Raw genomic sequence first — 14426 nt, 5'->3', positions numbered from 1 at the left:
GTCTAAACCTCAGTCTAAAAAAGGAACAAAGCAAAGATCTCAAGAGGTGACATGACCTGTTCATATGCATATAGTCAGCTGATGACAGTAGAGGGGTTGAGAAGCTAAGGAGAGGGACACTCACTCTCAGTCCAGTCTACTTACACATCTCTGCTCCCAGGGCCAGAGACAGACATATAATAGTTCCAAACCTTTGTAGCCTGAGATAGATGGGCTTGGAAATCATGGCCTCCTTGATGGAGACAGTGGAAGAGTTGAAATTCAAACAATGATGTATTGGGGAAGGCATTCCGTCTCTGCCCAGAGTCCCCCAGGTTGACAGAACGTGAAGGGTAAAGGAAGAGCCTAAAGTCCGGTTTTGTGGCAGGGAATGTTATTAACCTCCACTTCTGCAGAGTATAGGAAGTTGTTTTGTTCCTGTGTTAAACATCAAAGGAGAAGTAGACTGTGTGGATTGTTTTCCCTTATCAAAGGCTCTTCTACATCTACTCAATTCATAATGAGTGGGATTGTAATTAAAGACTGCTCATTACTGAGTTGGGTCCTGTATGGGACAACAGTTTGGGGAGTTGGAGAAGGGAACACGTAATTTGTTAACAATAAATACTTCTTGCTCTTTCTACTTTGAAAAGTCAAGGCCATGGACTGGCCTCCAGCAGCAATGTTAGGTAATCATTTCTAGTTTTGTCTTTGTACCAATCATTTACAACTGAATGAAGAGTCTTAATTTTCTTACACTGTGGGCTGCAGAGCAGTAGGTAAAGATGGAAAAAAGAAGGAGGAAAAGGAAGAGCAGAAGGGGACAAATCCTTTTTTCCCCTGTTTTTATACTAAGAAACTATGGAAGGGGGGAAGGTCTAGTATTTTACTTATTTTTTTTATAAATTATCTACCAGCATGAATTATCTAATGTGTTACCTTTATAAGAACGAAAATTTTATGAACAAAAAGTTGTAGTGACCACAAATGCAAAAAGATAATGTGCTTTTTAAAACTATCACTATCACCTTCACATTGTGTCCAGGGAGGAATAGGTCTGATGTCACAGATGTCAACGATTCTATTGCATTTTATATTATTCATTCTTACTTGGACTTAGAGCGCTTTCCTAATGTGGAAAGCTATTTACTAGAAAATGCAAAATGACTGAAAAATAATTTAAAACATAGTTCAAGGCTAAATTTCAGTTCAATATAGACATTATAATTCATGAAATCCTTGCAAGTGTAAATAAATGCAAATAATTTTTTCTTTGAGAAAATACTGAGCCACATGTTACCATGGATACTGGATGTTGCTTAGAGTCTTGTTGTTTTCTTAGAAGTCAAAGACTATCTCAAACATTAAGATAATGCTGTGTTCTCAGCATCCTGTTGCATTTATGAGACAAAATCATACGTACGTTGCTGCAACTAAATCTGGTTCAAAAATATATCTTTTCTTGTTGCTGAAAGATAAAGACAGTGATATTTGGAGCCATATCTTTTACTACCCCTGGCAAAACTGCCATGGCTAGATTTGAAACCATACAAATGATAATGGTAATGATATTTGATTTGCAAATTACAGTGTTTTCCATGATCTCAGTGAACTTCTGGGTATGCTTGGGCAAGATCCATTCATTTCCCTCTTGAGTAAGGATTACGTGTGTGCTTTGGTAGTTCAGGTTTCTTTCTACTAAGCTATGATTATTGGCTATGTCATTTTTAGACCATAGCTGCAATTATTAAAAGAAAACATATTTTGGAGCTATGTATTGTTAGTTAACTACATATGTTATTCTATTTTTCTGAAGTGATGGAAACAAAAGAGCAAATAATTATTCTACTGCCTGGTAGATCAGTTCCTCTCTGTTGAATTAAAAATAAAAATGCTTGGTTTATCTGGCAGACTATTAGATATAGATCTCGAATAAGTTGCTTGCAACAGGAGCCCAAGTTCTTTAGTTCTTTGTTTTATTTGTTCTTGCCTATTCTTTGGTCAGCATTCAGTGGTAGGGTCAGTGCTAGTTTATAACTAAGACTCAACCCACTGAAAATCCTAAAATGGTAAGTCTTAACGAGGCAATTTTAGTGCTGACAAAGTATGTATCCACTAGGAGGAAAGAAAAATGAGAGAACTTTGGTGTTGGGGAAAGCGGTAGCAACATTGCTACAGGTCTCAATGTGACTTGCCTTTTGCTATTTTTGCTGCCTACCTCCAATTTGCCAAGTTATATGGATGGGTTCACCATTTTAATACATTACACCTAGTGACTCTGCTTCCATTCCATACTTTGAAAATGATCTGGCAACCTAAGAGGATAAGGAAGGAGAAGCAAGGGCTCTATTATACAGAGATGAGAATACGTGGAATATTTCACACTTTATGATAGAAGACCAAGTTCAATAATGTAACTTGAAGTAGCTTATTTGATGATCAAATGATATGAAAATACAGACAGTTGAGAATTAATAGCCTTGCCTTGATGAATTCATCATTTAAAATGGTAATATTGATTATAAATTGGACATTATCCAATAAAACTTTTCAATTTTGTTTAAAGAATGGTTTCCCAGTTTAACTTAAGGCTAGAGGATATAATATAGGACTGTTACTCAAAATGTACAAAGAACTCTTAAAAATTCAACAATAATACTAAGAATCTGATTTAAAAATGAGCCTTAACAGACACCTCACCAAAGAAGATATACAGATGGTAAATAAGCATATGAAAAGATGCTGCATAACATATGTCATCAGTGGAATGCAAATTAAAACAATGATGAGTCACTATTACACACCTATTAGAATGGCCAAAATCTGAAACCCTGATGACACCAAATGCTGACAAGGATATGGAGCCACAGCAACTCCTATACATTGGTGATGGGCATGCAAATTAGTCCAGCCAATTTAAAAAACAGTCTGATGGTTTCTTATAAAACTAAACATACTCTTACCATATGATCCAGCAATCTTGCTCCTTGGTATTTACCCAAAGGAGCTGAAAACTTATGTCCGCAAAAAAAAATGCATGAAGACATTTATAGCAGCTTTACTCATAATTGCCAAAATTTGGAAGCAATTAAAATGTCCTTTAGTAGGTGAATGGGTAGGTAAATGGTGATCTATCCAGACAATGAAATATTATTTAGTACTAAAAAAGAATTGAGCTATCAAGCCATGGAAAGACATGGAGGAAACTTAAATGCATATTACTAAGTGAAGCTAGCAGTATGAAAAGGCTATATACTGTATGATTCCAACTATATGGTACTGTGCAGAGGCAAAACTATGGAAACAAAAGATCAGTGGTTGTGGGGGGTTAAGGAAGTGGGAGGGATGAATTGGCAAAGCACAGAGGATTTTTAGGGTAATGAAAATACTCTATATGATACTATAATGATAGATACATGTCCTTATACATTTGTGCAAATCCATAGAATATACAACACCAAAAGTGAACCCTAACGTAAATTATGGACTCTGGGTAATAATGACATGTCAATGTAGATTTCATCAGTTGTAACAAATGTACCACTGTGGTGGAGAATGTTGATAATGTGGGACACTATGCATGTCTGGGGCCAGGGGATATGTGGCAAATCACTGTACCTTCTGGTACATCTTGCTTTGAACCTAAAATTACTCTAGGAAATAGTCTACTTTTTAAAAAGTTGTCATACAATAAAAAAAAAAATTAAAAAGAAACTAAATACTTCCATAAATTTAGGTGTTCAGTTATAGGGCTTTTCCAAATGAGATGTCTTATAACTTGAGTATTTTTATTAGACACTCATGCATGAAGTCTAATGAAATTCTCTACTTGGCTTTTTTCTTTCTTTAATTCTTAGGTCAGATGTTGCCATTTTATATAACGATCGATCTGTCCTTGAGAATCACCATGTGAGTGCAGCTTATCGACTTATGCAAGAAGAAGAAATGAATGTCTTGATAAATTTATCCAAAGATGACTGGAGGTGAGTTTCAGAGGAAACCTAGAGGAAATTTAACTTCAGGAAAAAGTTAAATTATGTGATTTAACGTGAAGAAAACAGATGAAAGTCAATCCCTTACTCATACTACAAACTCAAGTCTCTTGACTGGATGACTCTGAGAAGTACTAGTACCTAGAAAACTTTGTTCAGGAGCCAGACTCTGTTAGATGGGGCTAAAGTATTTCCAGGCCAATTCAACCCCTATAGGTATGATAGCCAATCCATAAGACCGCACACCATAAAAGAGATACTTTAAGTTACATAATTACATATTCTCTGGAATGGGGCTCTGTTCAATTGTACCCAATGTGTAGTTCTACATAAATTCAAAATATTAGGGTCATATTGATTCCTTCATATATTACTTTTTTAAACATGGAGGTTAGCTTTTTTGAAAAAACTAAGAGTTCACTATTTGGGGGAAAACATTACAAAGATAATATATCAAAATGGCTCAGGTGCAAAAGGAAATCTTACATGTTTCTCCAAGGCTGCTTAAAAAAAAATTACATGGAACTGTGATACCCCTTGCCATGTAGGGGAAAAGAACACCATGTAACACTGCCACTCAGCATAACTTTTCCTCCTTTATTCTTGATATCTTGGTCATCGTCCATCCCTTCATTTGACTATAGGGTTGCCAGATTTAATAAATAAAAAAAAGTTCATCCAGTTAATATAAATTTCAGATAAACATAGAAATGTTTTAATGTAAGTATGTCCCTAATATTCTAGGGGACCTATTTATATGATTTAAAAAAAAAAGGCCTTTGTTTTTAACAAAGGTCTTGTTAATGGGTTGAAAAGGTTCCCATTTAAATGCAAATATCAAAGAGTTATTTTGTTTTGTTTTGTTTCCCTTTAAATCGAGGTAAAAAAAAAATTGTCCATAGAGAAGAAATGACCTGGGAACAAGAATTGCCTTAAAATAAATAAAAGGTTAATTTAGGGTTTAAAACAAGCCCTAATGGCCCATGGTTACTTTACCAAATACTGAAGCTTCCTGGTTTTTCAAGGTTACTTTTGCATCTAAGAAAAGCTCTAATGTCATGAGGGGGGGGGGGGGACTTCAGGCCTTTCATTTTATTCTGCAGGAAGCAATAGCCCATGAGGGTTTCCAGCCTAGGAAGGCCAGGATCTAACTGTAAAAGGATTTAAAATCAATAGCCGTTGGGCAATATGAACAGAAGGGCAAAGGCAGAAGCAGGGAAACAAGTTTGGAGGTATTTACTAAGATCTGAGAGATTTACTATTTACATCTAGAATATTTATTTCTTCAGCAGTGATTATCATTCCCAGAAGTAACATTTATATTATTAATTACTACTATTATTATTCTTTTGAATTAAACTTTTTCTTCCTCAAAGTTATTTCTGTTGCTATTTCAGTGTAAATTTATCCCATCACACAATGTTCTTTAACATCTGTAATATTTTATCCTAATAATTTATTCCTCTATTATTTTGTAAATTTCCATACAGGAACTTCTGACTCATCCTAATTAAATGGTTTTATAGAATTATTTTAACAAATGCTATACATAGCATATAGATTGTAGAATTTAATAGATCCAACACTTTCCAAAAAGCTATAAAAGATCTATTTGCTAGTATAAACTTGATAACATTGTAGCAAGAATTAAAATATGAATAGGAGTACAGCATAGGGAATATAGTCAATGGAAGTGTAACAGCTATATACAATGTCAGAGGGGTAGTAGCTTGGGAGGGGAGAGTTATCACTTTTTGAGAGGTGTAAATGTCTAATTATTACGTGGCTTTGTACACCTGAAACTAATAAAAAAAGAAATTTAAAAAAATTATGTGAAATTTAGAAAACAAACAAACAAAAAAAAATATGAATAGGTTTTTAAAGACTTGTTTTCTGTTTGCATATCTGTTGGTTTCTTAAAGTAACTTTAGTAACTACAAATGCAATAATATTAAAATTTGGGCAAGGAAAATTCATAAAGTAACATTTACTTTGTGCACTATTTTGTCTAGTTTATTGATATATTTGATATATGAGTTGATTATTGATAATATATCTAGCATTTACTGGTCAGTTATCTGCAAAGCACAATGTATATATGAGATTTATATATTTCATAAAACTTTAGTCTCATTTTTCCTTAGTTAACATGAACATGTTGGTTTAGTTGCTGTTGTAATATGGGTCTCCTCAGAATTTCAGAGAAAAAAATGTAATTGAGAATAATTTTATTATTTTTAATAGCTTCCCTTCACTTAATATTTGGCTAAAAGTATTCTAAGCAAGCTATCCACATCATGAACAGTAATCAGTGTATTGATTTCTCATGGCTCCCATATAAAAATCCAATTGAACTGAGCACCCATAATTTTTAGCAAGAGCCTCCAATGTATGATATATATTTTTTAAAGTAATTTGATCATACCATCTTTAGGGAAATTTCTTTGCTACAAAATCGTAATTTATGTTTACCACTCACCTTTAATTCAGCTTACTCTATAGGCCACACCACAGAATGAAAATAAAATATGGTTCCCCAAAATATACTGACTATTTTACCTATCTGTACTAAGCAAGCAATGAATTGTGGAACATGCAAGACTGTGTTGAGGTGACTTATTTTCTACTTAGTGTAAGAATGAGTTATTCAGGTTTAGGCCTTGTGTTATGGTCACCATATTTACAATGTCTTAGTTAAAATTTCAATAGTACAGATAGCTCTTTCTATGACATGTAGGGTCAGGACCCCAATAGCTTAAGCAGAGAAATTCCAATCACTTTAGAGTCTTGGTTTTTCTAGGGTTCTAATTATGGCCGGTTGGCACAAAGGAGTAGTGCAAGAGTCAGCTTTGGTAGTGGGAAATTTTAGGGTTGAAACTTATCTCTGCTCTATACTAACTATGTGACTGGGCTAAGAACTCAGTCTCCTCTGGTGGGAAATAATAATACCCCCTCACAGGGTTGTTATGAAGATTGAATGTCATAATACATATACAAAGCACCTAGGACACTGCCTGGATTGAATAAATGCTGAATAGTAGTGGTTTCATTAATAGCACAGACTGCATTGAGAATAGTTTTTCTATAAAATTAGTTAGGATCCTTTCAGATAGAAAAACAATATTTAAGAATTATGCGCAGGGGGAGGGTTGTAAGAGTGGGAGGAGAAAGCATCCAGTTCTTTAAGGGGAAGATGTTAAACAGCATCATTCACAGATCACTCTCCTGGCAACTTCCTATATCTTCAAGAGTTAAAACGTAAAATAATGTAAACTTTGGTAAGCACGTCTACATTTAAAGAGTAGCTTCTTTTGTGTTCATATCCATTAAACATAAAATGTAATCAGTGATGTTTAAGGAAATGTTCCACTTGAGAACAATAAAGGGCCAAATAAACCTTTTCTTTTGATGACTTCACAGGGATCTTCGGAACCTAGTAATTGAAATGGTTTTGTCTACAGACATGTCGAGTCACTTCCAGCAAATTAAAAATATAAGAAACAGTTTGCAGCAGCCTGAAGGGTAGGTTGGTTGGTTGGTTGGTTATTGATTGATTGATTGATTGATTGATGTTAAAGTTCATTGGGTTTGGACTCAGAAAAGACTGTAATTGGTTACTTTGTTCTAATAATTTGAGTATGTTTTTGGTTTCAACAGGATCGACAGAGCCAAAACCATGTCCCTGATCCTCCATGCAGCAGACATCAGCCATCCAGCCAAATGCTGGCAGCTGCACCACCGGTGGACCATGGCCCTGATGGAGGAGTTTTTCCGACAGGTGCATCTTTCACACTCTATGCAAATATTTTTTCAAATAGTGACTGTTGACATTCAAAAAAGGTGACTTATTATCAACTGGCCACAATACATTCTTGGGGCTATCTAGGGGACTGCTATGAATCGCATAACTAACATAACAAAGAGTCTCCTATCACTCAATTCTGTATTTTCAGGTTATTTGATATCTCAGTATTGTTCATTATTTTTAATATTTATCCTTGATTTTACACCTCTTCTACAAACAGAAAGACCAAATACATTACTATATTTGGATGACTGGTTCCCATTACCCATCGTCAATGGATGTGATTGATCTATGGTTTCACTTTGAAATAGCATTGCATAGTCCTAGGGAAAAGCTACTCAAAAATGCACACTATATGATTCATTTCTATTAAGTTCAAAAACTGGAAAAATACCTATGAAGATTGAAATCTGAACAATGGATAACTATATGTAGTGGGATTCACTGGAAGAGGTTAAGAGAACTTTCTAGGGTTGATGGAAATGTCTTATATCTTGAGTATTAGTTACACAAGTGTGTTCGTAACTTATACAGTTAAAATTTTTACATAATTTCTTTCCCTGATTTCAAAAACAATATATCAGAATAAAGGTGCTTTGCCAATGACTTAAAGAATGCTTTTTCAATGACTTAATTTTCAATGACTTAAAAAATCACTGTGTTAAAAAACTATCTCACTAAATCCCAGAGACGCTTGAAAATTTCTGTGAGATCTCCAAATAATATCATGACTTATATTATTCCTGTCTTTTAGTAACTCCAGACCAGACAAAGAATACCTGACAGAATGATGATAGTAATGAATTCCATGAAATTGAATCTATATTTTTTTATTTCTGCATATAAATAGCTTTAATATATTTTTTAAATTATTGCAAATTCAACTGCTCTACCTACTATTTGTTTAAAACAGATCCCTTAAATTTCAGTTGTCATTGATCTGTGGCTCCTTTCTTAGTGTCAGAAAATTTTAAATTCAATTTAATATGGACATTTTCTTCCTGTCTTTCAGTGAAGAGAAGTGCCAAATTTGCTAAATTTTGAGATGTCTAACTGAATTCTCTAACTGAATTCACCCAGAGCCATTACATGAATGTTTCAACACTTAGTGGTTATGTGGTTTGGACCCCTTCAAGTGAAACAAGGAGGAAAGTTCTCCCTACTGAGAGAGTGATGTTTGTTCCCTTGTGCATGAAGGAAGCAGTGCATATGTCAGCCTGCTGTTTCCTCTATTTCCCTATAACATCTCATCTCATTTTATAATCTTGGCTTCTTTTTTTTTCAAGATTTTTATTGGGGAATTGGGGGAAGGGGAACAGATAAGTTGCTGTTGTTTTGTTCTTCAGTCTAGTTGTGGAGGACGTTGCTTCACTGACCCAAGTTGGCACCATCATTGCACTCTTCCCGGGCGAGGCAGATCAGTTGCTGGCTTCTGGACAGCCGCTCACTGTGGCTGCTGGCTACATACGGTAGCCCATGGCAACCCACTGCCACAGGGGCTGCAGCCTATGCTGTCGCTGGCGACTCACGGCAGCCCAGCTCCAGGCTGAGCTATTGTTCAGCATCTTAGCTGTGGAGGGCAGTGTCACTGGTCCTCATATGTGGGATTCGAATCGGGGCCCTCTGGCGTCCCAAGCCAGTTCTTAACCATCGCGCCACTCGGCCGGCCCTAATCTTGGCTTCTTTAAAGAAAAATGAAATGATAGAGAAACTATTATTTGTCATCTACCTCCCCAGAAAAGCAGACATTTAAAACTGTCTATGCTGCCCACTTAAAACTAATATAAAATAATATTGAACATCCACTGTAACTGAAAAAAAAAACAGATAAATAATTAAAAAATAAAAATAAAATGGTCTCTTTGACTAAGAGTATTCCTCCATTTCTCCTGTCAGATTTACTTTACTGTCTTTATACGGTTTCCTGGGCATGTTATGAAACCTGGGAGGCTGTGCTGAGATGAACAGCTGCTCCTGATTGAAGGAGCCTCTTATTCTTGACATTTCTACCATCACTCCTGGGCTGAGGACCAGTGAGCATTGCCTTCTCCATTTCTGTGGAGCTAGGCCTTCCTCTGGCCAATAATTCTGACAAAACCCATTCATTCTAAAGTTCAACAGTATTTTTCAACTTCAAAATCACCTCTCACTCTTAAATATATTTTAAGTAAACATAAGTTTATTACATAAATGTTTGAGAAACACAGGTAAGTATAAAAATGAATCTATATGTTTTTGAAGTTCACCATCTTATTCTTGAATTTTCCAGAAAGGTGAGTGATACTAATAATGATGCTTCCAGCATGCAGTGATTTTTGACATCTGAATTTCAGAGTAGAGGGAAATAGTTCCATAAGGCTGCTTAGATCCTCTGTCATTCTCAGTGCCTGATCAACGGTGACTCAGGTATTTGAATATCTGATTAAAATATACCAAACACAAAAGGCCAAGTTTTAGAATAGGTATAACATCATGGCGCTTGTTTTTGTGATCTGCACTTTTCCCATTGTATTACTTAGAGGAAGGAGGTGTCAGGTTTTTGTTTCATTGTTTTTGGACAGCACTGTTGGTGACCAATGATAGACATTTGTGTAACCACAAAATGTTCAGTATTGACAGTCTGTGCTTAAATGACCTTAATGTATAAAGCAATAGACCGTATTTTGCCTTGTACAATATAATGCGCTCCTGTGTATGATGTGCACCCATGTTTTCTGGCCCATACTTGCAAGGAAAACATCTTTCGTTTTCATTTTTTTTAATTGAAATTGATTGGGATGACCGTGGTTAGTAAAATTACATAGGTTTTAAGTGTACAATTCTGTAATACATCATCTATATATCACATTGTGTGTTCACCACCCAGAGTCAGTTCTCCTTCTGCCATCATATATTTGACCTCCTTTATCCTCTTCCACCAGCCGCTTCCCCTTCATTTTAATTTTTTAATTCAAAATTTTAAATTTGTTTATATTTAGCAACTTGTTTTTGTACTATAAAGGAATTTTAGCATTTATTTATTCATTATTACACTTTTAACTCATAAGCATAAATAAAAGAATTAAAAACACTTATATAGATACAAAATTAGTACTACCCATGTATAATGCTAGCATTGCCTCTTCAACTACAAAAATCCTCTCAGATCATAACAAATTGATTTAGGACTTTAGTTTTTAATAATGTAATCTTATAATTAGTTTTCAGCCTCCGGATTTTTTAAAAGTAAATGACTTTCAAATCCCCTTCAGAAACATATAGTAAAGCAGGAGAATATGGAGTTAAAGGTCAAAATTAGTGAGTTTATACTGCCAACAAACATGTTTCACAAGCAAACAACTTTATCCTTATGAGACTTATGCTAAAATGTGACCTTGACTCCAACAGGTGAAGTGCTGTCGTGAATTCAGTTACTAAATGAGTCTCCCAGCCTCCTTATTCTTACCACACCACATATTTTAGCCCTTTGGCGGTGGATACATCAAGGAATCTGAAACTGTTTGGTTTATGCTTTGTTCTGAGTGTATTTGACGTAAGCTATTTAACTAGATCTGTGTAACTATGCAGATGTCCTAGAAATTGGCAGGACTGCAATTGTTCTTTCATGTTTTTTCTTTTTTTTTTAAAGAAATTTTACTGGGGAACAGTGTGTTTCTCCAGGACCCATCAGCTCCAAGTCAAGTACAGTAAAACCTTGGATTGTGAGTAACGTGGCTTGCGAATGTTCCGCAAGATGAGCAAACATTTCTAATACATTTTAACTTGGTAAACAAGTGATGTCTTACAATACGAGTAGTTTATTTCCAGAATGAATTATGCTCGCAAACCAAGGTATTACGTAGTTGTTTCAATCTAGTTGTGGAGGGCGCAGATCCTTGGCTCATGTGGGAATCGAACCAGCAACTATGGTGTTATGAGCCTGCGCTCTAACCACCTGAGCTAACCGGTGACCCCTTCCATTTTTGTTATTCTTGCTTATCCTCACATCACCACCTGTGAAGCTATCATTTTGTAGAACCCACAGTGCTGAGAGATTGCTTCTTGCTATGCATCTAGCCAAGGTAACTGGGTTTTTCACCTCAGATGGTCAAAATAGCATGTTCATGAAGCAATTTGAAAATATATTCCTTGATCCCTTCAGAATGTACTAAGCATCTAAATACTGTGTCATCTGATCCACTGTCTATACTACAGAATTTGAGACAAATCAGGCAAGGTCTGCCCAGAACTCATCACAGTCCTCAGCTGCACTATAAATGTAAGCATTCTGTGTCTCTTGTTAAGTATTTTATATATATTGGGAAAACATAAGAAGCCTAATAATGCAAATAAGAGATAATTAGACTTGGCTTCAGAAAATCCAAATGTAAGCCCTAGTTTTTCCAACACATTCCCCACCCAACCATGAAGTTTAAAAAGTAGCCAATTCAGAGAAATATTTTTCCTTTTCCTCTGCAAAATATACCACTGGACTCAGAATTCATTTAATAATTTTTAAACAAAATTAGACACTGGATATAAATTATTTTAAAAATCGGAAAAAGTACTCAAGGGAAAGAGATGATTTTTAGAACTTTCAAAAGCAACAAGAAGATTTATGTGTGCTTGTATGTGTGCACATATATACATATGTATGAATTAATGTTTCAGAAATATCCAGAAAAATTTTGGGATGTGTTGATTTCTAAATCAATTTTGTATTAAATTGCCTACCAAGTTTATTTTATCGAACAAAAGGGCTTAAATAAACATTAAGAATTTCTAAAACACAATGTTTTTCTGGAGGACAAACCAATATAAACCAAGCTCTTTGTATCATCTTTTAAAATCCCATCAATGTTACCCCAATTCTTGATGTAATACTTTAGGTATAACTGCTAAAGCCATGGGAAACTGTAGTGAGAAGATATCAGCATTGTATCCAGAATTTTCAGCCTTCAAAAACTCTTATTTCTGACTCTTGAGTAAGCAGCTGATGGTAACGGAGATAAAGCAGGTCCTCATCTCCAAGGCACATTTCACAGGACACCTGTGATGTGATGCTATGGTCAATGCCCTCTCTTCAAGTGTTCATAGCTCTGGTCTCTGACTGCAATGGGTGCATTTAGAAGATGCTCCATTCGTTTCAACTATGACTGATACAACTGAGAGATTAGAGATAAAGGTACCAGCCAGGAAAATAACCATTAGTAAAGGAAGACAGGTTTTGGTTTCTTATTCTCTCCTTGAGTAAATATATTAGGTTGATAAGATAATAAGTTAATTCAATTGAAGTTTTAAAAAATAGTCACTGCCATTAAAATTTGTTCATACTTCATACTATATGAACCTAATAACTCAGTGATTTTTTTTTCCTTATTCAACTAGTTGTTTTATGATGCATGAAAAGAAGCCAACATTTATGTAAAATCTGTGTTTGCCAGTAGGTATTACCTTGTCAGCCAAGGAGAAACAAATAATTGGAAATACAAAATATTTGGAATGGAAGGTCAAATGATTAATTTATCCTAAATTATATAGAGTCAGTTACCTTTATTTTCTTCAGTGTTGCTAGAAGTAGTATAAAGTATGTTACTTCAAATCAATTATATTTCCCATAGTAATAAAAATGTATTTAGTTATTATATTCTCAGCCAAGAATCTGGCATCACAATTTCAGAGGCACAACAAAAACATTTTCATAAATGTAAAGTACTACTCTAGCTATGAGCCAGGATAATAACTTAAAATTTTAAAGTCAAAGCTTATAGCTTTAAGAGGCATAAAAGTGTTGTAAATGTCAATTATCCAAAGTGTACTAATGTTCTATAAAATATTTATGACACAAAAATACAATTATATGATATCATATCATAAATTTTACTGAAAGTGAATGTGTTAGCTATAATAACCATTAAACATTTAAGCAGTTTTGATGGCTTTCATATAATTTAGAAGGGCCATTTCTAGAAGGAATGCAGGAAGGTAATTAGATGGCCTAAATCTCTTAATAAATTGTCCAAAGAAGGCTAAATACTGCATCTGCCCCTTGTTCCTCAATTAAATCACCTCTAGAACTAGTGGTCCCTCAAATTCTACCCTTGGCCCCAAGCCTGTGATCAGAAGCTTGCTGTATGTTTGTTGTTGGTGTTGTTTCTGAGATTAAAACTTAGGTTTCAGTGCAAAAGTTTTCTCAAGGTTTCATACTTCACTTTTTTCTATCTTCTTTATTTCTTTAAAACTAGAAACTGGTTTGACTTCAGAGAAAATACAAAAAAAAAATGTGCCATTAAGTCACTCCGTTTGACACCTTGTTGACAGCTATCAGAGCATTTCATACTGTTAGGAAAGCATAAAAACAATTATTAGGTCTCTGTCATGGCTTTTCAAAGAAGAAGCCTCAACAGCTTCCAAGGGAACTAAGATAGGCATAAACTGTCAGGCCTGAGCACATCAGGCTGCCTTGTGCTTCCATGTTGATGGTGCACTTTCTCTACCTCATCCCGAAGAACAGATGCAGAGATCAAGGGGTGTAATTGAGTGGCACTGGTTAATTGAGTTTACTGGCCTTAGGGCCCTATAATTTTGCTCCAACCACTTGTATGAATTGACACATCAGAATATGTATAAATATATACATATATATATATGTATATATATATATATATATA

The 14426-nt window shown here is 34.9% G+C and overlaps 1 protein-coding gene across 6 annotated transcripts in view; it reads left to right on the top strand.

Annotated features, from left to right (window-relative positions):
- The window catches only part of PDE1A (phosphodiesterase 1A), a 353512-nt gene that overhangs the window by 300022 nt on the left and 39064 nt on the right, over positions 1-14426 (top strand). For all 6 annotated transcript variants that reach the window (XM_019661202.1, XM_019661200.1, XM_019661201.1 and 3 more), the window contains 3 exons: positions 3837-3962; positions 7392-7493; positions 7629-7749. In XM_019661202.1, coding sequence (XP_019516747.1) covers positions 3837-3962; positions 7392-7493; positions 7629-7749 — 349 coding nt within the window. The remainder of the gene's footprint in view (positions 1-3836; positions 3963-7391; positions 7494-7628; positions 7750-14426) is intronic.

The sequence above is a fragment of the Hipposideros armiger genome, unplaced genomic scaffold (genome assembly GCF_001890085.2).
Source record: "Hipposideros armiger isolate ML-2016 unplaced genomic scaffold, ASM189008v1 scaffold_338, whole genome shotgun sequence".
NCBI classification, from domain to species: Eukaryota; Metazoa; Chordata; class Mammalia; order Chiroptera; family Hipposideridae; genus Hipposideros; species Hipposideros armiger.
The sequence above is the reverse complement of the archived record's forward strand: the minus strand, read 5'-3'. Positions and strand labels throughout refer to the sequence as shown.